Here is a 25,034-nt window from a genome sequence, read left to right as displayed (position 1 = left end):
CGTGCCCACAGGCTAGTGGAGCAATCTGTCAGCAAACAACAGATCAGAGACCATTTCAGAGAGCAAGAAGAAAATACATAGGAGTAATGTGCTAATGAGTGGCTAGAACTTTTTATTTTGGTGCAGTCCCATTTGTTTATCTTTGTTTTTGCCTCCTTTACCTGAGGAGACATATCCATAAATCTGCTGTGAAAACCCATATCTAAGAGATTACTGTCTTTTCCTTTTAGGAGTTTTATGGCTTCAGGTCCCACATTTAGGTCTTTAATCCATGTTGAGTTTATTTTTGTGTATGGTGTAATACAATGATCCAGTTTTGTTATTTTGCATATAGTTGTCCAGTTTTATTTTAAAAATGTGATATATATATTATATATATGTGTGTATATATTATATATGTATATATGTGACGGAATATTGCTCAGCCATAAAAAAAGAATGAGATCTTGCCATTTACAACAACATGGATGAACCTAGAGGGTATTATGCTAAGTGAAGTCAGACAGAGAAAGACAATACTATATGATGTCACTTATATGTCCATATGTAGAATCTAAAAAACAAAACAGACAAACAAAAGAGAAACAGACTTGTAAATACAGAGAACTAATTGGTTGCCAGGAAGGGAGGGGGTTGATGGGATGAGTGAAATAGATGAAGGGGACTAAGAGGTCCAAACTTTCAGTTACAAAATAAAGAAGTCACAAGGATGGAAAGTACAGCATAAGGAACATAATAAAATTACAAGACATTGTAAGTTGACAGATGGTAACCACACTTATCATGGTGAGCATTACATAATGTATAGAATTGTCAAATCACTACATTGTACACCTGAAACTAATATAACATTGTATGCTGCCTATACTTCAATAATAAATTTTAAAAGAGAGAGAGAGAGTGGCTGGAACTGGAGACAGAGAATGAGAGCTGGGGGTCAAAGGAGACCTTGATGAGAAAAGATAAATCAACTTGCCCCCCCCGCTCCCCATTAGGGGCAAGACTGCCAAGTCAAGGATCAGACAGAAGGCCTGTGTGCTAGGTGTGGTGAGCAAGAGGAAGAGGGCTGAGAGATGAAGAAGGTACCAGGGCTGGGCTGTGTGAGCCTTGGAAAGGCCTCAGAAAAGGAGACTAACCAATAACATCACAATGGGGCATGCTGAGGTCACACAGACTTCTACCCCAAACCCAGGGACATAGGGGGAGCCTTTGCCCTAAAGAGGGGAACCTAGAGTCCATCACAAGTACAGCTATGAACCCTGTGCTCCCCAGTCCACAAGCATCCTATAATCACAGACATGAACAGGCTCCAGCTGAAGGCAAACAATGTCAGCCGCCTGGAGTAGCCAAGGGTGAGCCACCCAGGCACTCAGAGCCCTCCCATTATTCCCTGAAGCACACAGAGTCACTCCCCTTCATATCATGTCTCGAAGCAGGGGCCCCAACACCCATTTCTTTATGCCTCCCTTTGCACAGTACAAACCTTCCAGATGCCCTGCTAGAGGAGACTTCCGGGGAGAGTGAAGGTGAAGTTGGGCTCCTGGACAGGGTAAGGCCAGTGGTGAGGATTCTGTATGGACAGACATAATTTCCCTTCTTTTCTTCTAGGTTTGTTAGGTGGTCTAATAATTAAATTGATATAAGACAGACTAACAGGAGAAAAGCAACTTATTTTCATTTGTATAGGAGCCCTATAAAAATATGAGACTAAAAGCAGTCAGGCAATGGAGGCTTATGTATGCCATTCTGAGCTAGGGAAAGGAGTAGGAGCCTGGGGCTTCAGAGGGAAGGAGGGCAATTCACAGGCAGATAAGAAAAGCAGGTGTTTGGTAAACAGATGTTTGCCCTACCATGCAGAAAATTCTTTCAGATAAAAGTTCTCTCTGGTTACAGCCCTATCTCTGGTATAGGCCACTTATCTAAATTATTTTAGGTAGTTACAGGAGAGGTAACAAACTGAGTTTTAAGTCTCATTGCCTTCAGCTCAAAATAACCCACATGCCAAGTTAGTACATTCTGAATGATACTTTCTACTCCCTTTCAATTCATTCACCACACACAACACGTCTGGGTTTCAGTTGGGGTCAAATTTGCCTTAAACCTAATTATGAGGACATAATTATGTGTCCCCAGTGATCACCTTCTGAGAGTCCCTAAGACACTGTCTCAGAATCCTCCCTCTGACTTCCACCTCAGGCTGCCACACTCAGACTGCTGCTGGTGACATTCATTCATTCATTCATTCATTCATTCATTCGTTCATTCATGTCAATCAAACTGCACTGAGCACCAGTTACCGGCTGGGCACTGCTCTAGTGTCTGGGGATACTGCAGTGAGAAAGGCACCCAGGCCCCTGCTCTTGGGGACCATTCTTGAGGTGATTGCTTTGTTGGGCACACAATGCCTCCTAACTGCTCCTGTCACATCAGCCCTGGAGAGGGGATGTCGCCCTCCCTTAAATCTCTGAGACCACCTTCCTGCCTTCAATGAGGCAGGAGGCTTGAAAGAAGGGAAGTAAAACTGCCATGGACAGTGTGGCTACCCCCAGGCCTCCTCTCCTGTCTCACTCCTGGAGTCTCTTAGTGTGGCAGCAACCAGTTCAATCCCACTTCCCCCTCTCTTACCCCCCAGGGTGAGTTCCAGGCAGGTCCAAGTCCCAGAGTCCTGGTCCTAGCTGCCATGTGGCCTAATAGAGAAAGATTTACCCCATACCCACCAGGGCCCTCCTCCTGCCCCAGCATGCCCTCTCCCCAGGATGTCTGACAGTAGATACCCATTCCTTTCAGGTTCCAAGCCAGACAGCAACAAAGACCACATGGAGATACTAGTCCGCAGCTTGGTTTGCCAAGGCCAACCCAGTTCTTTCTTATAGTCCCTTGTCTAGAGTGAGGAGGTACTCTCCCCCATGCCTTTCCTGGCACTCTCAGGTCCTCACTCTTCTCTGCAGTAAACAACCCTTCCAACATGAACCCACAATTTCCCAAACAGCATCTCAGTATGCAGCCTAGAGCACTCTCAACTCACAGAGCACCAAATCATGTTTCTCTCCCTCCTCCTGTCTATGTCCCTGAACACATGTAGAGGAAAGGGCAGATGACCCTTCCGTGGCAGTTTATACACCTCATAACACTTGCCATGTTCTGTCTTAAATTGTAGGCATTTGCAAAAATTCCTTGAGGACAAGTACCATGTCTTGTATAGTTTTGTTCTCCTTCCTCTGTGTACATACGCACACATAAACACACCTTACATGGTGCCTGGTGTGATGTATAGTTTTATTCTCCTTCCTCTGTATATACACGCACAAATACACAAACACACCACACCTTACATTTTGGAATGATGGAAGTCATTCTAAGAGCTATTTACCCTGCCATGTCATCACCTCTGATTTCATCTTTCTGGAACTCCCAAATTCTCAGAGGAATTAGGAAAAGTCCTCAAAAAACACTTTGGGAAAAATGGGAATGTCTCTGCAGAAATTTACCTCCCAGGCATCTGGTGAAACATAGAACAGGAGAACACTATCACTTCCTGATAATAGTGACAGCTCCTGTCACCTCCCTGTCCCAGAAGACTTCATAAAGAGCTCGGGATTCCCCAGAAGAGCAGCTGAACACCACTCTAACTCAAGCCAAGACAGCAAGGTGTTCACGGTGCCTTTGTGGCAGGAACAACACTTCTCCAAGAGGACAACACGCCCAGTCAGGCCCAGAAGTCTCTAAGAGCCTTTGGGGCCTACCTGCTGCCTCCGTTACCAACCAGGCTACTTACTGAGGAGTTCATCATCAGCTGGACATTGCACTTCTGGTGAGTCTCTATTTTTAATCCAAGATACTCTTTTCTAAGGAAACAGAGGAAGGTTGCTTAAGATGGAAGCCGTGAGAGTGGCAGCAGGATCACGCCTGGCTTTCATTCATTTGGTCAGCCAACATTCATGGACCACCGTCATGTGCCAGGCATGGAGATAAGAGCTATAATCTCAGCCCTGCAACAGGTGTGTTAATAGTAAGGGAGATGAGCAAATAAAGCACAGTGAGGGAGGTTTGCAGAGGGTGTTAGATGCACATGGCACAGAGGAAAGGCACCCACCATCTAGCTTGGGAAGGGGCATGTTATGGAGGAGGTGAAGTATGACCTGAGTCTTAAAGGATTAGGCAACGGACAAACTACGAGGAGGAGAAGGAGGTTCCAGGCAAAAAGAACAGGTTGTACAAAAGCATGGAAGCTAGAAAGAATATTATTGCATTCAAGTGACTGCAAATAGTTTGCGAGGGCTAAAGTGTGTAGTAGGAGAGGAGAGCAGAGGATTCCATGGTGGACCTTGCTTGCCATGCTCAGGAGCTTGGACTCATCCATGGAGGAGATAGAGAGCCAATGATGAGATGTGAGCAAGGGTTTAATATAACCAGATTTGCTTTGTGGAGACATCCCTGTGGCTAATGTGTTGGGAATGGATGGATGGAGTGTCCATGTCAGCAAGCAAACCAATTAGGAAATGATTTAAATGACCGAGGTAAGAAGGCAGAGGGCTTGAATTACAATGAAGTATGAGGATGGAGAGAAATCTACAGATCCCAGGCAGTCAGGAAGTTCTCAAAAAAAGACCTATTCAAAGAACTGATGGCGGTTAATGAATGAATGGATGAGTGAGTCCTTGGGTGGCAGTGACTGGGATACTTTTGGTGAAATGGCTTATCCAGTGAGAGAGGCAGTGGGGTGGGGGTGGGGAAGGCTTCTCCTTTTTACTCTAAATATTTTTGTATTATTTGAAACTCTCAAAATGAGCATGTATATATATATATATTTTTTAATATTTTTATTTATTTATTTGACAGAGGGAGAGACAGCGAGAGCAGGAACACGAGCAGGGGGAGTGGGAGAGGGGAAAGCAGGCTTCCCGCTGAGCAGGGAGCCCAATGTGGGGCTTGATCCCAGGACCCTGGGATCATGACCCGAGCAGAAGGCAGACACTTAACGACAGCCACCCAGGTGCCCCAAAATGAGCATGCATATTAACAAAAAGGCTAAGAAGGATATTTTTAAAATCACTACCAGTTCTAACGTATAAATTTTTGCTTACACATGTCATCAGTTAACTTTGATAGATCACTCCTAGAACTATCATATCAAACATCCTCCCTTGTGAAAACCTACTTTGAAAAATGGGTCATGTGTGGCAGCTTCATAGATTCATTAGTACATAATTGGAAGAGTTTCCTACCTCTAATGCCAGAGAGAGAAAGGAATCCCAAGTCAGAGATTGCTGAATTCTGGAATATCTATCCATTGTATTGAAGTGTGGGCAGAATTTGTATAATACCTTTACACAATCAGACTTCCTCATTTCACATTGCTCAGTAATTAGAGGAGATTAACCACCTAGAGTCTGGGTTCTAGACTTGACCATTGCACCCAACAAATCCTGAGTTGTTTTGCTAAGAACTTTGTATTCCCAGAAGATAGAAAACTCAGTTCCAGCCAACACGGAGGAAGTAATTAGAGAAGTGAAATTAACAAAGTCCTGGAAGGAAATGGCCAAATCACCTTCAATTATGTAATAACCAGCAAGTAGAATACATACACCACAGACAATTTAGGAGAGAACTATTTCATCATAGATTTTAGGAGCAAAGTATTTTTAAGCATTACTTTTTTTTAAAGCATATGATTCCAGGGGTAGTAATCTTAGAGAGATTTTTTTGGACAGTGCTATAACAGTCTTAAAGAAAAAGGAAAGGACAAAGGAAATCAAACAACAGAGTTACCAGTAGCAGGTGAGAAAATGAAAAGGAATAAGGAAGAAACTCAGAAAAGGGAAGAGAGAGAACTAAATACCCAGTTTGGAAAGTCCCAGTGCTACCCGGAGAGAAGGAGAAAGAAGAGAATTCACACAACATGTCACAGCCAGGTGGGAAAAGGAAGAAGGACAAGGGAACAGAATTTACCCTAATCCTAAGAGGACAGTGTGGAAACATTTATGGGCAGAGTTGCCGAGTTACTAATGTCATTTAGAATATAATTGAATCATTGAGAAAGAAGTCTGCAGATGGGCACTGCGGACAGCACAAGATGGGAGCAAAAAGTGTAACAATTAAAAGTGATTTTTAAAAAAAGGATCTGGTTTAGGCTCAACTCAACCATGTTTGAGTCATGGTTCCAGCATTTACTAGTTGTTTGATCTTCAGTAAGTTATCTGTCAGCCTCAGTTTTCACATAGGTGAAATGGGTAAATACTATTTATAAAGTTTATTGCAAAGACTAAATAAGACAATGAAAAAAGTGCCTGGTACTCAATAAAGGACAGGTTTTTTTTTAAGTATTGTTTCTAAATTTATATCCAAGAAATATGGTTTAATACAATGGTGTAAGACAGGGGCCTACATCCTATGACCTGCAGGACAAATCCAGTTCAGCCCATTCATTTACGTATTATCTATGGCTGCTTTCTCACAATAATGACAGGGTTGAGTAGTTGCAACAGACCCTATGACCTACAAAGCCTAACATATTTACTATCTGGTCCTTTATAATGTTTCCAGACTCCTAGTATAAGCAGCGCCAGAGCTCTGTGTTTGTGGCTGACTATCTTCTATCCATTACGTGCAAGAAAAGATATAGAGTAGAAATGCCCTGGCATCCACCTCACCTGCCAAAGGGCTTTTGCTGTTGAACCCAAAGGAAGGACAAGTTTTCATTGACTTCTCAGGTGAAATAACAACTCAGCCAGTAAGCAGAAGCCTCTGCAGAACATATACCTCACCAAACCCAGCAGCTTGCTCATATATTTGAATCCTCCTTGTTCTAGACCAGGGAGGAGAATGGAATACCCTGGAATCTACCTATCTGCTCTGAGTACCTGGATCCAGGCGAGGGGCAGACTCAATGAAGATGATGCTCTAAGAGGAAGAGCAGAGGTCTCAAAACTAAAACCAGACTCTCTAATCTGAAATAATCCCTAAAACAGAAAGAAAAGGAGAGAGATATCCATGGAGACAGGCATGGCTACACAGGACATTTAAAAAACTTTCAGATACCAGAAAGACCCATGGGAATGGTAGGAAGGAATGATAGACTCTTAAGAAGAATATTAGGAAGTCAATGCCAAGAATGAGATGGGACTTGGAAAATGGTGGCTTTTCTGTGCAAGAGAGTCAACAAGAACAAAATGGCCCATGGCAGAGACTAGATATTACTATAACTACACACGATAATATAAGAACTAACCCATGATTATTTGTCTTCTTGCTCAAAATGATTGAAGACCATTTGGGTGAGGCCAATCTTGCTAAGAGAGGCTAGAAGCTTATGATCAGGCATAAGATAGTATCAAGGCACTTGCTGCTCTGAATAAATGCCAGTCTCCTGTGTTGGAGAAATGACCTGCCAGTGTAGAGGACAACTTGCAGGTGAGAACGGCTTGAGTGACTCAAGAGGGAAGAATCCCCCCAAAACTGGAGCATCCCACTACAACCTGGCATTGCCAACTCCCCACTTCTGCTTGTTTCATCTTTTGGGTTTGCGTTGCCATTTACATCATCGTCACTCTTCCAGGCCCTCCCCCAGTGCAACTATTTCTGTAGTGAGAAGTTTTCTGTTGATTAGGGACTGGAAGGAAGTGCTATGGCCTGAGTGGCCTCCTTGAAGAGACAGGGCTTGATACATGCATTGTGCAACATGCTCGCCTGACACAATAAGAAGTTTCACTTCCTGAGATGGACAGGATGCTGCCAGGTTGGGGTCCAGGCTATGGGGCTGGGATGAGACATGGCAGAACTGTAGAAACTACTACGTCAAGGAGCATTGCCCCATGGCTCCAAAATTTCCCTTGAGTAAAAAGAATGGGAACTTATGCACCCTGGATACCAAAAGATGTAGAAGTAGATTCAAGATTCCTGACCTCAATCTCAAATCCTTAGAAACAGAAGGGATTAACTCAGAAATGACACTTGAGTCTCTTGCACACCTCCCTTTCTGTCACTGGCTTTCATCCACCTTCACTCAGCTTCTAATCACATCAACAGGCTGAGGGCATCTCTGTGTTCTCTATCAGGAGAGCCCACAGAGCTATCAGACCCCAGGTCTTGCTGACCCCAGCATAAAGGCTCTGAGGAAGATGGTAGTTCCTTCAATGAAATTTGCGGACCACTGCTTAATTTATGGAGTGAAGCCTGTGGAGGTAAAACAGAAAAGTCCATCAGGCTCCTTAGACAGGGCCTCTAAAGTGTCTGCAGAACCAGACACCCGATTTTATGAAGGTTCAGAGTTGGGAACTGACCATTGCTTACCAAACTCATAAAAAATTGATGTATTGAACAGGATGCAGCTTTTTTTTTTTTTAAGATTTTATTTATTTATTTATTTGAGAGAGAAAGAGAGCATGTGTGCACAAGAGGGGGGCAGGGGCAGAGGGAGAGGGTGAAGCAGGCTCCCCACTGAGCAGGGAGCCAGATGCGGGGCTCGATCCCAGGACCCTGGGATCATGACCTGCACTGAAGGCAGATGCCTAACCTACTGAGCCACTCAGGCGCCCCCAGGATGCAGCTTTTAGATTGCCTGTGGAACATATAACTTATCAAAAATGGCATTCTTGTGTCTGCCTTCCTGATATCAAGGTACTAGGCACCAAATTAAGAATCAGAGGGCTGTTTGGTAAGCCAGCTTGCTGGCAATCCTTGCCCCACAGTAGAGTCTATTTCCCTCCTACTTGGAAAAGTCAGGGACTTTCTCCCATGGACAACACAGAGCAAGCACAGTACCTGGCACATAGCAGCATATGCTCATTTGAGGGAAAACACTGTCAAATTCCTGCTCACCCATGCAGGCAAGAAAATTTCACTGCCTCAGTTTGCATACCAGTCACTATGCCAGACCCAGCTCTAAGAATTCACAGCTTCCTAAGGGAACCAGATAACCCAGCAAGGTTTCAATTCAGTGCTATAAGTGCTGTAATATAGATGCGCCAAAAGGGGTGGGGAAGGCCCCATTCCTAGGCTCCATGCACAGTTTATAACCTGCTCATTCAATCATCCTACAAATGTGAAGGCTACCCTGGGGCAGTACTCTGGGCAGGTACTCTGCTGGTCTCTGAGTTCAACAAAGTCTGGTGTATTTTGATACACTAACAACAAAATACCTAAAATCTAAAATATGTGTAAAATATCTAAAAGAAAAATAAAGAAAATCCCATTTATATATATTGGGATTTATAATCCCAATAAAATAAATAGGAATAATTTAACCAAGAAGGTGAAAGATCTGTACAATGAAAACTCTAAGACATTAATGAAAGAAATTAAAGAAAAGAAACAAATAAATGGAAAGATATCCCAAGTTCGTGGACTGGAATAATTAATACTGTTAAAATGTCCATACTATTTAAAGCCATCTATAGATTCAGTGCAACAACTATTAAAATTCCAGTGGCATATTTTACAGAAATAGAAAAAAAACAATCCTAGGGCACCTGGGTGGCTTAGTCACTTGAGCATCCGACTCTTGATTTGGCTTAGATCATGATCTCAGTGGTCGTGAGATTGAGTCCCACGTCAGGCTATGCCCTGGGCAGGAAGCCTACTTGGGATTCTCTTCCTCCCTCTCCCTCTGCCCCCCACCAGCTTATGCTCTCTTTCTCAGGAAAGAAGGAAGGAAGGAAGGAAGGAAGGAAGGAAGGAAGGAAGGAAGGAAGGAAGGAAGGAAGGAAGGAAGGAAGGAAGGAAGGAAGGAAGGAAGGAAGGGAAAGGAAAGGGAAGGGAAGGGAAGGAAAGGAAGAAAGGAAGAAAGAGAGAAAATCCTAAAATATGTATGGAATCAGACCCCAAATAGCCAAAGCAATCTTGAGAAAGAAAAACAAAGCTGGAGACATCACACTTCCTAATTTCAAATGAAACTACAAAGCCATAATAATCAAAACAGTAGAGTAATGGCATAAAAACAGACACATAGAACAAAGGAACAGGATTGAGAGCCCAGAAATAAGCCCATGCATATATGGTCAGCTAATATTTAACAAGGGAGTCAAGAATACTCAACGGAGAAAAAACAGTCTTTCTAATATGTGGTGTTGGGAAAACTGGATATTCACACGCAAAACAATGAAATTGGAGATGCCTATCTTGCACCACTTACAAAAACTAACTCAAAATGTATTAAAGACTTAAAAGTAAGACCTGAAACTGTAAAGCTCCTGCAAAAAAACATAGGGGAAAAGCTCTTTGACACTAGTCTTGGCAATGGTTTTTTGAATACAACACCAAAAGCACAAGCAATGAAAGCAAAAATAAACAAGGGGGACTATGTCACAGTGAGCAGCTTCTGCACAGCAAAAGAGACAGTCAACAAAACAAAAAGGCAACTTCAGAATAGGAGAAGGTGCTTTAATAAAACCACCTTTTGCATTAAGGACATTTCAAGAATTTTCTTGGCCATCGGCTTTGAACCCTAATGTTCTTTCCTACATCATTATTCATAATCTTTTCAAATACATTCTTAATCCGGGCTTATTCACTGTTCATCAAGTATTGATACAGACTGCATGTGTAACTGTCTAGGGTACCAGCGCCTGGTCTGAAAGGGTTGAATGAGTTTATCTGCAAGGTTCTCCCAGCCCCATCAGGAGCCTGAACCCCTGCACAACTATATATTTTCTGTCCCATCCTAGGAGGACATCTGTCTCCCCAGAGGCTTCTGTAATTAACCCTGAGCTCCCAAAGTAGAGAACAGCACCCTCAGTTCAGACTGGAAGTGTTACTGTCACCTCTTTATACCCCTTAATCCATCTCCAAGTGGGAAGGCTCCTAAATATAAGTACAATGCATGAGTGAAGGAGCCTGTTTGTGTAGGTATCTGTGTGTTCTCCATTTTGTTCCAGAGACCCTAAATTAAAATAGTATTCTAACCTAGGAAAATCCTATATATATATATATTTTTTTTTTTAAGATTTTATTTATTTATTTGACAGAGAGAGACACAGCGAGAGAGGGAACACAAGCAGGAGGAGTGGGAGAGGGAGAAGCAGGCTCCCCGCCGAGCAGTGAGCCCGATGCGGGGCTCGATCCCAGGACCCTGGGATCATGACCTGAGCCGAAGGCAGACACTTTAACGACTGAGCCACCCAGGCGCCCCGGAAAATCCTATATTTTAATATTGACATCATTTGTGTAACAGTTGTCAGAAAAATGATATATATTTGCATAATGACACATCTGTAAAAATGTGTCATCATTTGCTACTACTTGCCCTTCCATGGGCTAGACAATTATTTCAGTTTACCCTCCCCCAGAAGTTCCCATTGATACTCATTTTTTTTTTTTAATTTGGTTGTGAAATCAGTTAACCAAAGGGGAAATTCTTCAGCTCTCCACTTCTGCTTTTAAAGAACATAAAAGTGAGGCAGAAATTGGCAGATGGCATAGCTCTTCGAGGCACAGTGGTCCACTCCAGGATTCTATTCTCTCCAGCCAGTCTTCACTATTCAGGTACAACTTGAACTAACTCTTCTTTATGACTAGGTTCCAGTCAAGTCTCTCTGTCTCTCTCTGTCTCTGTCTCTCTTTCTCTCTGTCTCCCTCCCTCTCTCCCTCTCTCCCTTCCTCTCTGCCTGAGGGCTGGGCTTTTTAAAAAAATGCCACATGTATTATGGCTATGATTTGTGAAATATTCTGGGAATGAGTATTGCTTATGTAGCAGCAGACATCTGAGAGGTCAGTGTCAAAGTCTCTGCTCCAGATCTAACAAATACACTCCTGGTTTGGGTTTGGTTTAGCAAATGTTTCCTCTAGACCCAAAGGAAGGCTCTTCATACATTCACTCACTCATTTAAAGATTGTTCCTTTACATGCCTGCCATGTGCCAAGGTGCTAAGGGAAAATCACATATGAAGGCAGCTCTTATGGAGACTGGCATGGCAGGAGTCACTCATTTTCTCCTCTTTACACAGGTTTCTGAAGCAGCCATGGCAACAGTACCTGAACCCACCAGTGAAATGATGTCTTACTACTACAGGTCAGTGGGGACACTGAGCCAGCAATGTGAGCAGCGCTCCTCTTTCAAGAGTGGAGTGTTATCTGTGCTTGGAGACCAGATTTGTCCCCCGAACTGCCTCTTCCCATGGCAAGCATGGCTCCAAGTTAACCTGATTTAAAGACTGATTTCCCACCGCAAGTCCAGTCTTTGGACCCAGAAGCCATCCAGATGCTGTTGCTGCAGGGGCTTCCTACAGATGGCAAATAGGAAAAAAAGATTCCAAGTATACAATACAGGGGACCTCTTGGCAAATTTTGGCTTGAGAGAGAGGAAAGGCTCAGATGTGGAGTGGGTGGAAGTTAGGTCTCAGGATCCAATAGGGAGTACCCAGGATATCTGCCCTGCCTCCTGTGCCATTCCATGTACACTGCCACAAAACTTGCCAGCAACTTTCGGCAACTTTAAGGGACATACCATTTGCAGTTTCCTATTAATAATGAAGACTGTTTGCAGGGAATTTAAAAAGAAGAAGAAAACTGTCTGGGAGACATACTTGAGCAATCTCTCTGTTTTAATTACAGTGACAACGAGAATGACCTATTCTTTGAGGCTGATGGCCCCAGAAAGATGAAGGTGAGACCATGGGCTTAGCTCATAACTCCTGGTGAGATTCTGACATGGGAGAGGCTCCATGAAAAGGGTTCTAGGCCCGCTTGTTTCCATGGTATTTTGTGATGGAAGGACTTTTACCTCTTCCAGCAAGACAGACACAGATGGCACTGCATGCTGACTTGGTCACTATACCATTCCCACCGTCACTCACTAAGGCTTGGTGATGATGGCTATGCTTGCGGAGGGCAAGGAGGAATGGCAGTGGTGATAAAGTTTGCTGTGTCTTGCTAGGAAGGCAGCCAAGGCTGCAATGCAAATTTGATTTTCCTTTTAGGAGAGGGTTCTGCCTACATAAATCACTTAAGTCCTTGGGAATTAACATATGCCTGCCCCCCTTTAAAGGTAGAATAGTTTTTCCTCCCTGGGGTGGAGCTTATGACAATAAGAAGTGGATGATATAAACAAAAAGATGAATTAGGAATTGAAAGAAATTCATTCACTTGCTGTTTGACCTTAAACAAGCCACTTCACCCTCTGGGCCTCTGAAAAATAAAGGGAATGAACTAGATGATCTTTGAGCTCCTGGCATCCTGTAACATTCAATTCTGAAATATTGTCAGTGGTGGCTAAGTTTATCCCTGGAAATGGGTGTTTCTCTGACTCTCAACCTTACTGGGAACCATTTTAACATTCGAGCTGTCCCTTCTCTTCTCTATGAGGCCTGATGACTTTCCAAGGTGGTACAGCCATCAACCCAGCTAGGTCAGTCAGACAGATGAGCAAGCAGCTACTTTTCTCTGACTTTTCTTTTCTTTTTCCAATTTTTGGCAGCCTCCCCCAGCCTAATAATCCAGTCCCTACTCTTGTAAAAAGCACATTTCTTTAAATGTTTTAAAACCAACCACTGGTTTACTCCAGCCCTGGGTGGGGTGTGTGGCTTCTCTGTCTGGCCTTTACCTCCACTGCTCCTTCCAGCAGCCTGGCTCACTCTAATCTGGAGCCTCAGCTCTGGGCAGGAACTTCTGTCACACTCAGCTTTCCTCTGTGCCATTAAAGGCCTCTTTAACTATCCTTTGAGAGTTCAAACCATTATCACGCTACCAGGGCAACCGCACGTAAGCCTTCATACAGTTACACAGTTTCTCTGAATAACAGGAAAGTGGGAACATATTTCACAAATAGTAACCACTTTTAAGTATTTGTAGAATGCTTATAAGACAGTGTTTAGAAAAAAAAGAGGGAACTTGTATAGAATACTTAAAAACTTGTTGAATGAACATAGATGAATGGAAAATGTTATGATCATCATTGCCATGAAGAATTAAATACATAGTGTTAAAGCATTAGAGATACAAAAAGACACAAAGGGTAAGAAGGTATAAATTTATGGTTAGGTGGAGCAGTGTATAAAAAAGATAAATGAGGTAGACATGGGTTTTATTCTAGAAGAATACCATATAGGCCACCAGAAAGCCCACAATTCTGGTTTTGGGTCTGCCTCTAACTTGCCACATGCCCTTGGATAAACCACTGAACCTCTGTGGGCTTCAGAGAGAAGAGAGTTTCACATTAGAAGCTCCGTTATCTCCAAGGCCCCTTTGGCCTCTCTGATGTAAAAACAGTTCTCTGGCCCAACCACCTTAACACACTCTTCCTTGGTCTCTCTACAGTGCTGCTTCCAAGACCTGAACAACAGCTCTCTGGAAGATGAGGGCATCCAGCTACACATCTCCCACCAGCTCCAAAACAAGAGTCTGAGGCATTTTGTGTCAGTCGTTGTGGCTCTGGAGAAGCTGAAGAAGATATCTTTACCCTGCTCACAGCCCCTCCGGGATGATGACCTGAAGAATGTCTTTTGCTGCATCTTTGAAGAAGGTATTTACTGAGACAGGAGATCTCTGGTCATTTGCTTCTCAGAGTCCATAACTCAACAGTCAACTAAACTACCCTGAAGCTGAAGCCTTTTAAAAGTAGTACTATTGAGAGAAAAAACAGAGGAGCCTAGAACCAAATGAATTATCTCTTTAGTTGACACTATTCTTAAAGTAAGACCTTAATAACTACTCACATTTGCCAGTCACTCCACCAATCTCAGAGGCTTTCACTTGCATTACCTCCTGCAAGTCTTACAATGTCCTCGTTGGGCTAGTGTTACTGCCATTGCCATTTTATGGGAGTAGCTCTATTCCTAGTCCATAGCAAGCCCGAATCCACATCTTATGGTGCCAGGTCCAGCGTTCTCACACACCCCACCCTCTCCCCACAATTGTTATGATCAAACTCCAGCTGTGCATACTTGGATATCCTCAAAAAAAACGAATTCTGATGCCTTCTATCATCTGGCCTGCCCTTCCAATTCTCTTCCTAAACAACATGTATGCTCCATATTTCAGAACCCGTCGTCTGTGAGGTGTATGATGATGATGCCTTTGTGTGTGATGCACCCCTGCAATCGCTGGACTGTAAATTCCGGGACATAAACCAAAAATCCCTGGTGCTGTATAACTCATATGAGCTTCGGGCTCTCCACCTCAATGGGAGTAGTGTAAACCAACAAGGTAACTGGGGACATCTTGATTCCTTTCTTGGCCTCCTGGCTGCTTGCTAATTCTCCACATTTTTAACAAAGTAGAACAATAAGGCAAATTATGAACATAAATGAAAAAACATAATAATGAACATGTAAACTTTTTATTTTGGTCCTAGCAATAACACCAGATTGATTCCCTTAGTGTGCTCATTTTTCGACAAGAGATGAGACTCTGAGAAATTAAAATGCTCAAGTACACCCAGGACCATTGTCCAGCCAAGTCTTTGAATGACAGTGCAATGTCAATGCTTCCATTAGAAAGGGGTCATTTGATGGACATGACCTAACTGCCTGTGGGTTCCTTTTTCCTGTTCTTGAGGTTGAAACTAGAGTGGCGAACAGATAATGTGTCCATCCTCATTCCCAGCCCTGCCCCCTTAACCCTAACATCCTGCCCGCCCAATACCAGATGGCTCCTCACAGGGAAATTTTACTGACAAGCAGGAATTTCTCTCTCTGTATTGTAACTGGCAAATGTTTCAAGTCTGGAGAGCCGATTACTTGTGGAAATCTGCCTGGCACCTTGCCACTGAACCCTGTATGCAGGAGCACAGCCAAGGGAGCAGCTGAAAGGAGCAGCCTGTTCTCTTCCAAGGCTGCTGAACTTGGAGAGAGGCATCTTAGCCAGGCCAGGACAAACCCGTTTCTTTAGAGCTGGGTTGTGAGCATGACCTAAAGGCCCCCAAATGAGATGGCTGTGACTAAGGAAGATTAAAATGAGTGTCTCCTTGGAGCCACTTTTCCCAGCTAAGCGTCCCCTCTCCCAAGTTCTTCCCACTTGTTCCATGTGTCTGAGACAGATTTGTGCCTGTTTTCTTTCGGGAGCCCTGATCTACCTCTTTTCTTGCCTTCCACATTGATCAAATTGTTTCGCTCATTTGGATGGGCACAGTCACAAAATGGCTTCCTTCCTTCCGTTTTCAAAACTTAGACTCCCTAATTCTTCATTGCCACTGTGATGAGGCTCTAAGAAGCCGCCAGACCTTCTTTGGAGAAAAGAATCAACCAACTAACCCTGCTATTGTCTGTGGGAAGCCAAGTTATCCCATCTGTTAGGCCATGAGAACCTCAGTGTGGGTTCCCACAGAAGATGTTAATTGTTTGAGTCCTGGGCTTGGGGTCCAGTGGTTGGCCAACTCTGCACTGCTGTGTGTTCCTGACCACAAGGCCCCTTTTCTTTCTCTAGCGGTGTTCCGCATGAGCTTTGTGCAAGGGGATGAAAATAGTAACAAGATACCTGTGGCCTTGTGCATCAAGGAAAAGAATCTGTACCTGTCCTGTGTGATGAAAGATGGGAAGCCCACCCTGCAGCTAGAGGTAAGTGAGTACCAGGGGCTGAGGGCTTCCCAGGCTCCTCTCAAACACCATTAGGCCTCACTTACTTCCAAGACAACCACCTTTTCCTCCCCAGGGAATCTGGGAGCAGAGCTACTTGTTAATTTTGCATAAATGTAAATAAATTTAATGTAATTATTAGATGTATGCAACTTTCACTCCCACCACAGAAAATTAAGTCATTTTGCTGATATTATTATGTCCTGCCATTGTTTTTTTTTTTTTAAGATTTTATTTATTTATTTGAGAGAGAGAGAAAGAGCACAAGAGGGGGGAAAGGGAGAGGGAGAAGCAGACTCCCCGCCGAGCAGGGAGCCCGATGCAGGACTTGATCCCGGGACTCCAGGATCATGACCTGAGCCGAAGGCAGTCGCTTAACCAACTGAGCCACCCAGGCGCCCATGTCCTGCCATTGTTATCACCCAACAGATAATACAATGTTAGGGTTAGAAGGATTATAACATTGTTAGGGTTACTCCATTTGATAAATGACACTTTGGGAAATTAATCAATTCAAGGGAGTGTCACCTGTCATCTCCTCCACTCCCCAAATCACCCTCCACCCTACCCCACCCCCAACCAGCTTTCCCAACAAAAGTTTCATTTCTAAGTTGAAGTCATTCTAGACAGGGCCATAAGAAAAATACAGCAAAAGTCCCTGGAAACTAGCTACTCCTAGAAGTTTTAATCCAATTTTCACTTTTTAATAAAACTCCCACCTATATTATGCTCCCTACCATTTGATAGTAAGTTTCAGAAAAGAGTAAGGGCTCTTTCAGTCACTACACAGAAAGTTGGGGTCACAAAGATAAATCAGGAGTCTGGATCCTGGTCCTACGACTCATCAGTTTCCTCTCTAGCTGAACCAGAGAATAACCCCAGAGTGTCTTTGTCCCTTCCCTCATAAAAATTCTTATTTCTGTTTTGCTGCAGATGTTAGACCCCAGCGTTTACCCAAAGAAGAAGATGGAAAAGCGATTTATCTTCAACAAGACAGAAGTCAAGCAAACCTTGGAATTTGAGTCTTCCCAGTTCCCCAACTGGTATATCAGCACCTCTAAAGCAGAAGCAATGCCTGTCTTCTTGGGAAATACCAAAGGTGGTCAGGATATAACTGACTTCACCATGGAATTCTCTTCCTAGTGACCTGTACCCAGAGAGTCCACAAGTGCTGAGTAACCCTTAGTGCTAGTGGAAGGGGAATAGAAGGGTTTAAACATGGCCTCAAGCAGAACTTCACTATCTAATCAGTGCACACTTCACTTCATTATCTAATTGGTGCACAGCTGCCTTCCCTAAATCACTGCTAAGAAGATCTCCTGCCTACCAACCAGGTGGAATAGCCCCCTCTTCCCAGGGCCAATCCTCAGACCCCCTCTGCTGAGTCAGGTCCCTCTCATCTCTTCTACTAACTCGAAGCCAGCCTGACAGAGGCCATTACACGTTAGGTTCAAAGAAACCCTCTGTCCTTTGTGCCCAGCTTCTGATGAACACCCACTTAACTATTTATTTATTTATTTATTTATTGGTGGGTTATTCTATTTAATTTAAGTCAAGAGGGCCAAGAAGCATCAGTGTCTGTGAAAGAGCCCAGTCTTTAATAGCTATGAAATGAATTTAATTTGCACTAATGTGCCATCTTTATATCAAGTCCTTTCACCAATGCTGAAAAGTGTATAAGCTCAGATTGTTTAAATAGGAATATTTATGAATGATTAAGTATGACCACACTGCTTCAATGATTCTGAAATAAATTTCACTGAAAAAAAACACTTTTTTTTCCATGTGGTAATTGCCTTTTCTTAGATCTGCACAGAAGAGTAAAGATAAATGGAGGGGCGCCTGGGTGGCTCAGATGGTTAGGCATCTGCCTTCAGCTCGGATCATGATCCCAGGGTCCTAGATCGAGCCCCACATCAGGCTCCTGGCTCAGCGGGGAGCCTGCTTCTCCCTCTCCCTCTGCCTCTCCCCCTGCTCATGCTCTCTCTCTCTCTGTGGCTCTGTGTCTCAAATGAATAAATTTTTTAAAAAATCTTTAAAAAAAATTAAATAAAGATAAATGGGCCCGTGAGGGTTCTTCTTGGGAAGCTGGAAGCCCACTCCTCATCACTGAGTGTGGCAAAATACCTAGGAACATCACTAACCAGCAAAAACAAGCCTACCTATCCCTCCCCTTCATTTCTGTTTCTCCACAAAAGATATTTGGTACACAAGTTTCATCTGAAAAATAGGATCAGCTGAAGTAAGGGACGAAGTGTTGGTGGTAACCACTGTCAACAATTTCTCTACTCATTTATTCAACAAACATTTATTAAGTAAATCCTATGTACTAGGAGTTGGGAGTACAGAAACAAGACAGGTAGGGCATTCCTAGTTAGATGAGAGAGGCAGATAGATACAAGCAAAAATAAGGCAATGTGGCAAACAGAGGTAAGATTAAGTATGAAAGGAGCAGCCAGGAGGACAACATCTACTGTGAAGGACAGGGTTAAGGAGGACGACATATGAGTCAGACCTAAAAGAATGAGCAGGGGTGATGAATCACAGACCTGTACCTCTGAAACAAATAATACATTATATGTTTAAAAAAATAAAAAAAGATAGTAGGAAGGGAAAAAGGGGGGGAGGAAATCAGAGGGGGAGATGAACCATGAGAGACTATGGACTCTGAGAAACAAACTGAGGGTTCTAGAGGGGAGGGGGGTGAAGGGATGGGTTAGCCTGATGATGGGTATTAAGGAGGGCATGTATTGAATGGAGCACTGGATGTTATACACAAACAATGAATCATGGAACACTATATCAAAAACTAATGGTATAATGTATGGTGACTAACATAACATAATAAAATTAAATTAAAAAAAAAAAAGAAAAGAAGGGAAAGGGTACTCTTAGTAGTGGGACCAGTATGATCAAGAGCATGGAGCAAAAAATGAATAATAAATGATGTAAGAAGTAAACTTTCAGAATTGCAGAAGTCACCAAAAGCAAAGTCAAAACAAAAACAACCCAAGGAAAAAATATTTGTAACTATATCTCAGGCAAAGGGGTAATTTGTTTAATATATAAATGGTTCCTTCAAAACATTAGAAAAAAACATGAACTGGGAAAAATCCAACAAACAATATATTAACAGGCCGTCCACAGAAAAGGAAATACTATTAGATCGTGGACAAAGTAAAACATGCTCAATACTACTTATGACAAGAAAATTAAATTAACAGTACTTTGAGATATCAACATTCTCCTATGAGATTACCAAAAATCAAAAGTTTAACAACACACTCTGTTGGGAAAACTGGGGAAACCCCCACTCTTAACCATTATAGGTGGGAGTATAACTTGGTACAATTGCTATAGAGGAAAATTTGATAAAACTATGAAAATTACAAATGAACATCCCCTTTGGCCCAGCAATTTCACTTCTGGTGATTTATCCTATGTATATCCACCCATGTGAAATGACACATGATCAAATTTATTAATTGCATATAACTTGTAAAAGCAAAAGATTGGGGAAAAAGCCCAAATGTCTATCAATGGGAGCCTGTCTAAATGAATTATGGGACATCCATACAATGGAATGCCGTGCAGCTATAAAAAAGAATCAGAGGGGCACCTGGGTGGTTCAGTCGGTTAAGTGTCTGACTCAATTTCAGCTCAGGTCATGATCTCAGGGTTGTGAGATTGAGCCCATATTGGGCATGGAGCCTGTTTAAGATATTCTCTCTCTCTCTCTCTTCCCCCACTCCCTCTCTCAAAAAATCAGAAAGCATTCCACACCAATATGGAAGCCTGTCCAAGATATGCTGGAAACTAAAAAAGAGCAAGAGGCAGACAGTGTTTATAGTGCACTAACTTATGTAACAAAGAGCAGGGGGAAAAAATAAGACAGTACTTTCCAATGTGTTTGTATTTGATTTCAAAAATTCTGAAAGATATATAAAAAATTTTAAAAATAGCTGTGAGGGGCTGGGGAATAAAATATAGGGAACAATGGTGGGAGCAAGACATTTCTCTAGATACTTTTTATATAGTTTGATTTTTTTTTATTAACATATAATGTATTATTTGTTTCAGGGGTACAGGTCTGTGATTCATCAGTCTTACACAATTCACAGTGCTCACCATAGCACATACTCTCCCCAAAGTCCATCACCCAGCCACCCCATCTACAGTTTGATTTTTTTAATCATGTGAATATATTACCTACTTAGAATTAAAATGGTAAACATCTATAAAAGGTATTTGTCAAAATATATATATATATATAAATTGCTGGGCCAAAGGGGATGTTCATTTATAATTTCCATAGTTATTATCAAGTCATATATATTTGACATAATTGAAATGTCCCAGTTGTCAGCAGCTCACTCCTAGTACCCTTTCCTCCTCTTCCTTCACAGTTTTCCAAGCTAGGGCACAGGAACTGGATGGAGGCCCTACAACCTGCTCTGTCTGCTTCATAACTGCAGTGCAAAGGATGGGAAGGTACCCAAGTGGCGCTCATTCCCCAGTATACAATAGAGCTGGTGGGAGGTAGGCAGCTTGTCCAGGGAAGAAAGTGGAAGTACCCCTGGGGGTCCTAGCAATGATGCTGTCCCCTTTCCTTGGTTGATTGATAACAATTCCACCCACCTCTCACAGGTCCAAAAGGGAGAACATGAGAAAGAATGACAAAATGTGAAGCCATCTAACCTTGTGAGGAAGCCAGATTCCAAATCATCTATGAGTGTAAATTGCTACAGTCATTTTAGAGAGAAAATTGGCAGTGTCTAATTTATTTTTAACATGACTTATGGCTCAGCAATTCCATTTTTGGTGTCTTCCCTGAAGAAACAATTTCAAAGATGTTTATTTTAGAATTGTTTATAAAAAGTTAAAATAAACTGGAAACAACCTAAATGTCTACGGGTAAGGAAAAGGTTAAATAAACCATGGCAAGTTAAAAATAAAAATAAGTAGTGCTGAAATGGAAAAAGATTCAGACAAATCATTGACAGAAAAGGTCAAGCCGCAAAACCTTAAGTACAGGATGATTGATATAAGTATAGGATGATACTATTCACATAAAAGAAAAAAGTACTGCACATCCAAATTGCATGGCCATATGCTTCTAACAGTATGTAAGACAGAGAGCTCTGGAAGGGTATTGACTAGACTGAAAATAGTGGTTATGGTTCGGCGGGGGGGGCACAGGGGAAGGGATTACCAAGAGGAACTTTAGCTTTATTTATGTTTGAATTTTTTACAAGAAGAATGTATTTGTGAATTACTTATATAATTTTAAAAAATCCTCTGCATTAAAATGTTCAAAAGGCCTGAGTTTCAATTCCTGGAACTAAGCCAAAGTCTAAAATTGACCGTCCAAAGACTATCCTATTCCTGGTTTGAAGCCAAGTTCTTTCCCTGATAACAGCTCTCCCTCTCTCTGCACTAGGTGTTCTTATCCTGGAAAAGAGAAATAGCCTATTTCTAAATGGAAAAGACCAAATGATTTGAGTACAGAGAACCAGAACCCTCCCCCAACTCTACCAACTACATGAAATATGACAAGTAGGAAGTCTTTACAATGGGGTGAAAAGTCAATTTTTCTGTACAGGTAACACACCATATCATCACAGCTCCTACCAGCTTTCAAGGAGATCCCATGTACCTGGAGAGTAGGAGGCAAGTGCTTGTAAATTTGAGTCCATAGGGTTAGGGTGTGGCTTATCCTATATGCCTGGGCTGGAGTAAGCCAGTATCTGCTGGGGGGGAGGTACATGATGCAATGGTATGTGGGAGCACATCTAGTCTGAAAGGCAGGTTGGGGGTGGATGGCTGCTACAATGTCACGGTCAGTGATGGAAGAATAAGTCAGCATGTCTTCTGTACAGATCTCCTCCTGCCCGTTCCTCATCCCCCTGTACAGCCTTGCTGAATTATCCACAAACATCTGATTCAACTGGAAGCCAGGGTGAGAATGACCTAGAGAACTGGTGTGATGCCCACCCAGGGTGTGGGACCACAGTCAGAGCCTCCTCCCAGTTCTATCATATCTTACCCACATCCTGGCTCCTAAATTGGCACTTTGGACAGAAGCCAAGTGATTAGATTTTTTTCCCCCCTGGGAAGTCCAGAAGCAGTGTTTTCTTATTTGTATGATTGTTTGCTTACACAAATAATCATGAAAACTAAAATCCCTCTTGGAAGGCAAGTCATAAAACCATGAAATGAAGCATGTGGACCAGGAAAGGTAGGTCTGGGAGGAGCAAGGAGTGTGCCAGGGACCTGGGCAGCTCTCTCAAATCAGGGGCTTCTCTGTCTCTGAGAATATCTCACCTTCTGGCAAATAGGGCAGCTGGAGATAGAGGGGTCCAGGTAAAGCCTGTCCTTGGGCAAGTGGGGCCCTCTGGGGACCAAGGTATAAGTTGTTACTGGTATTCAGCCACTCCTGTCTTTGACCTGAGCTTCCACATAGGCTGTTTGAAAGAATCAATGCTTCTCTTTCTCTCCAGCCCCTCCCTGCACCCAAAGCCATCAGCCCTCAGCGCCAAAAAAAAGGTATGACATCCTTCGTCGGCCAGGGATCAGAAGTGTGAGCCAAGGGAGTCCTCCCAGGCACTACCTGAGCATCCTGACACAGCAAGTCAACCTGAAGAAGCCCCTAGCCAGAAGGGTCCATTCATGTGGTTTGCATGTGAAGGCTGGGTTTGGATGAGTCCTTGGAGCAGAGGGATATGTGGAATCCAGATACATACAGGAGCATCTACACACTATGATTTGGCCTTAAAATATAACATAGCAGGAACACCTAGAAGAGATGTCAAGTGTGGTAGCTGAGCCTCAGTGCCCTCCTAGCCATAGGGATAAGACCTTTGTCCCAAGTATGTGATGTCCTCTTGATGCATCATGGACCTTGCTTCTAGAGTATCAAGTCCAATTCCCTCCCAAAAGGCCCTTCCAGGGCCCTAATCCTTTTAGAATGTTGGTCTTCCAAAATTTTAGTTTATAAATCACCTATGACAGTTTTGAAAAACTATGACCTCATCCCTTTGCCAACATACATGTTTTAGGTTAAAATCTAAAATTTTTTATAATTTTAAATAGTTAATTGCAAATGTTATCATTTCTGGAATATTGTAAATTTGACATTTAAAAAAAACTGTTACATCACTTGTAAACATATCCAACAAAATCCTAATACCATAGTAACTGTTTCTTACTGTCATCCATCTAAAAATTACATGAACAAATTCCTCTTCAACAGGTGAAAATTAACAAGATTCCTTTTTTTCTTGAACTGATATTTCCATTCATTTCCCCCATGAAATTTTATCAAAATGTAATACATATTATGCTTAAAAGCATTTTACTGATCATTCTATGATACTTCTTTGTAACAATAAAAATGTGTTCAATCAGCTACCCTACAACCCAGCAATTGCACTACTGGATATTTACCCCAAAGATACAAATGTAGTGATCTGAAGGGGCACATGCACCCCAATGTTTATCGTAGCAAAGTCCACAATACCCAAACTATGGAAAGAGCTTAGATGTACATCAACAGATGAACGGATAAAGAAGATGTGGTATATACATACAATGGAATACTATGCAGCCATCAAAAAAATGAAATCTTGCCATTTGCAACAACATGGATGGAACTAGAGGGTATTATGCTAAGCAAAATAAGTCAATCAGAGAAAGACAAGTATCATATGATCTCACTGATATGAGGAATTTGAGAAACAAGACAGAGGATCATAGGGGAAGGGAGGGAAAAATGAAACAAGATGAAACTGGAGAGGGTGACAAACCATAAGAGACTCGTAATCTCAGGAAACAAACTGAGGGTTGCTGGAGTGGAGGGGGGTGGGAGGGATGCGGTGGCTGGGTGATGGACACTGGGGAGGGTAGGTACTATGGTGAGCGCTGTGAATTGTGTAAGACTGATGAATCACAGACCTGTACCCCAAAACAAATAATACATTATATGTTAATAAAAAGGAAGGGAATATTGAAAGGCGGGAAATCGGAGGGAGAGATGAACCATGAGAGACTATGGACTCTGAGAAACAATATGAGGGTTTTAGAGGGGAGGGGGTTGGGGGGATGGGTTAGCCTGGTGATGGGTATACAGGAGGGCACGTACTGTATGGAGCACTGGGTGTTATACAAAAACAATGAATCATGGATCACTACATCAAAAATTAATGATGTATTGTATGGTGACTAACATAATAAAATAAAATTAAAAAATAAAAATAAAAGCAAAAAAAAATTTTTTTTTAAATTAAAAAAATGTTTTCAGTCAAAACTTAATTTTTAAGGGGCTCCTGGGTGGCTCAGTCATTAGGTGTCTGCCTTCGGCTCAGGTCATGATCCCGGCATCCTGGGATCGAGGCCCGCATCAGCCTCCCTGCTCGGCGGGAAGCTTGCTTCTCTCTCTCCCACTCCCCCTCCATGTGTTACCTCTCTCGCTGTGTCTCTCTCTGTCAAATAAATAAATAAAATCTTTTAAAAAAAAAAACCTAATTTTTAAAA

General features: G+C 42.5%; 2 protein-coding genes across 2 annotated transcripts in view; one reads left to right on the top strand and one right to left on the bottom strand.

The window, feature by feature from the left end:
• The window catches only part of IL36G (interleukin 36 gamma), a 185,841-nt gene that overhangs the window by 94,151 nt on the left and 66,656 nt on the right, over positions 1-25,034 (bottom strand). The gene's annotated exons all lie outside the window — the stretch shown is intronic.
• On the top strand, positions 11,377-18,263 carry IL1B (interleukin 1 beta). The gene is made up of 7 exons (XM_045884567.2): positions 11,377-11,478; positions 11,940-12,004; positions 12,547-12,598; positions 14,248-14,452; positions 14,971-15,135; positions 16,354-16,484; positions 17,436-18,263. Exons 2-7 carry the CDS (start codon positions 11,955-11,957, stop codon positions 17,643-17,645), a joined length of 813 nt encoding a protein of 270 aa, XP_045740523.1. The 5' UTR covers positions 11,377-11,478; positions 11,940-11,954; the 3' UTR covers positions 17,646-18,263.

Source organism: Mirounga angustirostris, unplaced genomic scaffold, assembly GCF_029215605.1.
Source record: "Mirounga angustirostris isolate CCGP_5_RB_7025 unplaced genomic scaffold, mMirAng1.0.hap1 SCAF_10, whole genome shotgun sequence".
Taxonomy (NCBI): domain Eukaryota; kingdom Metazoa; phylum Chordata; class Mammalia; order Carnivora; family Phocidae; genus Mirounga; species Mirounga angustirostris.
This window is presented reverse-complemented; position numbering and strand designations above follow the sequence as displayed.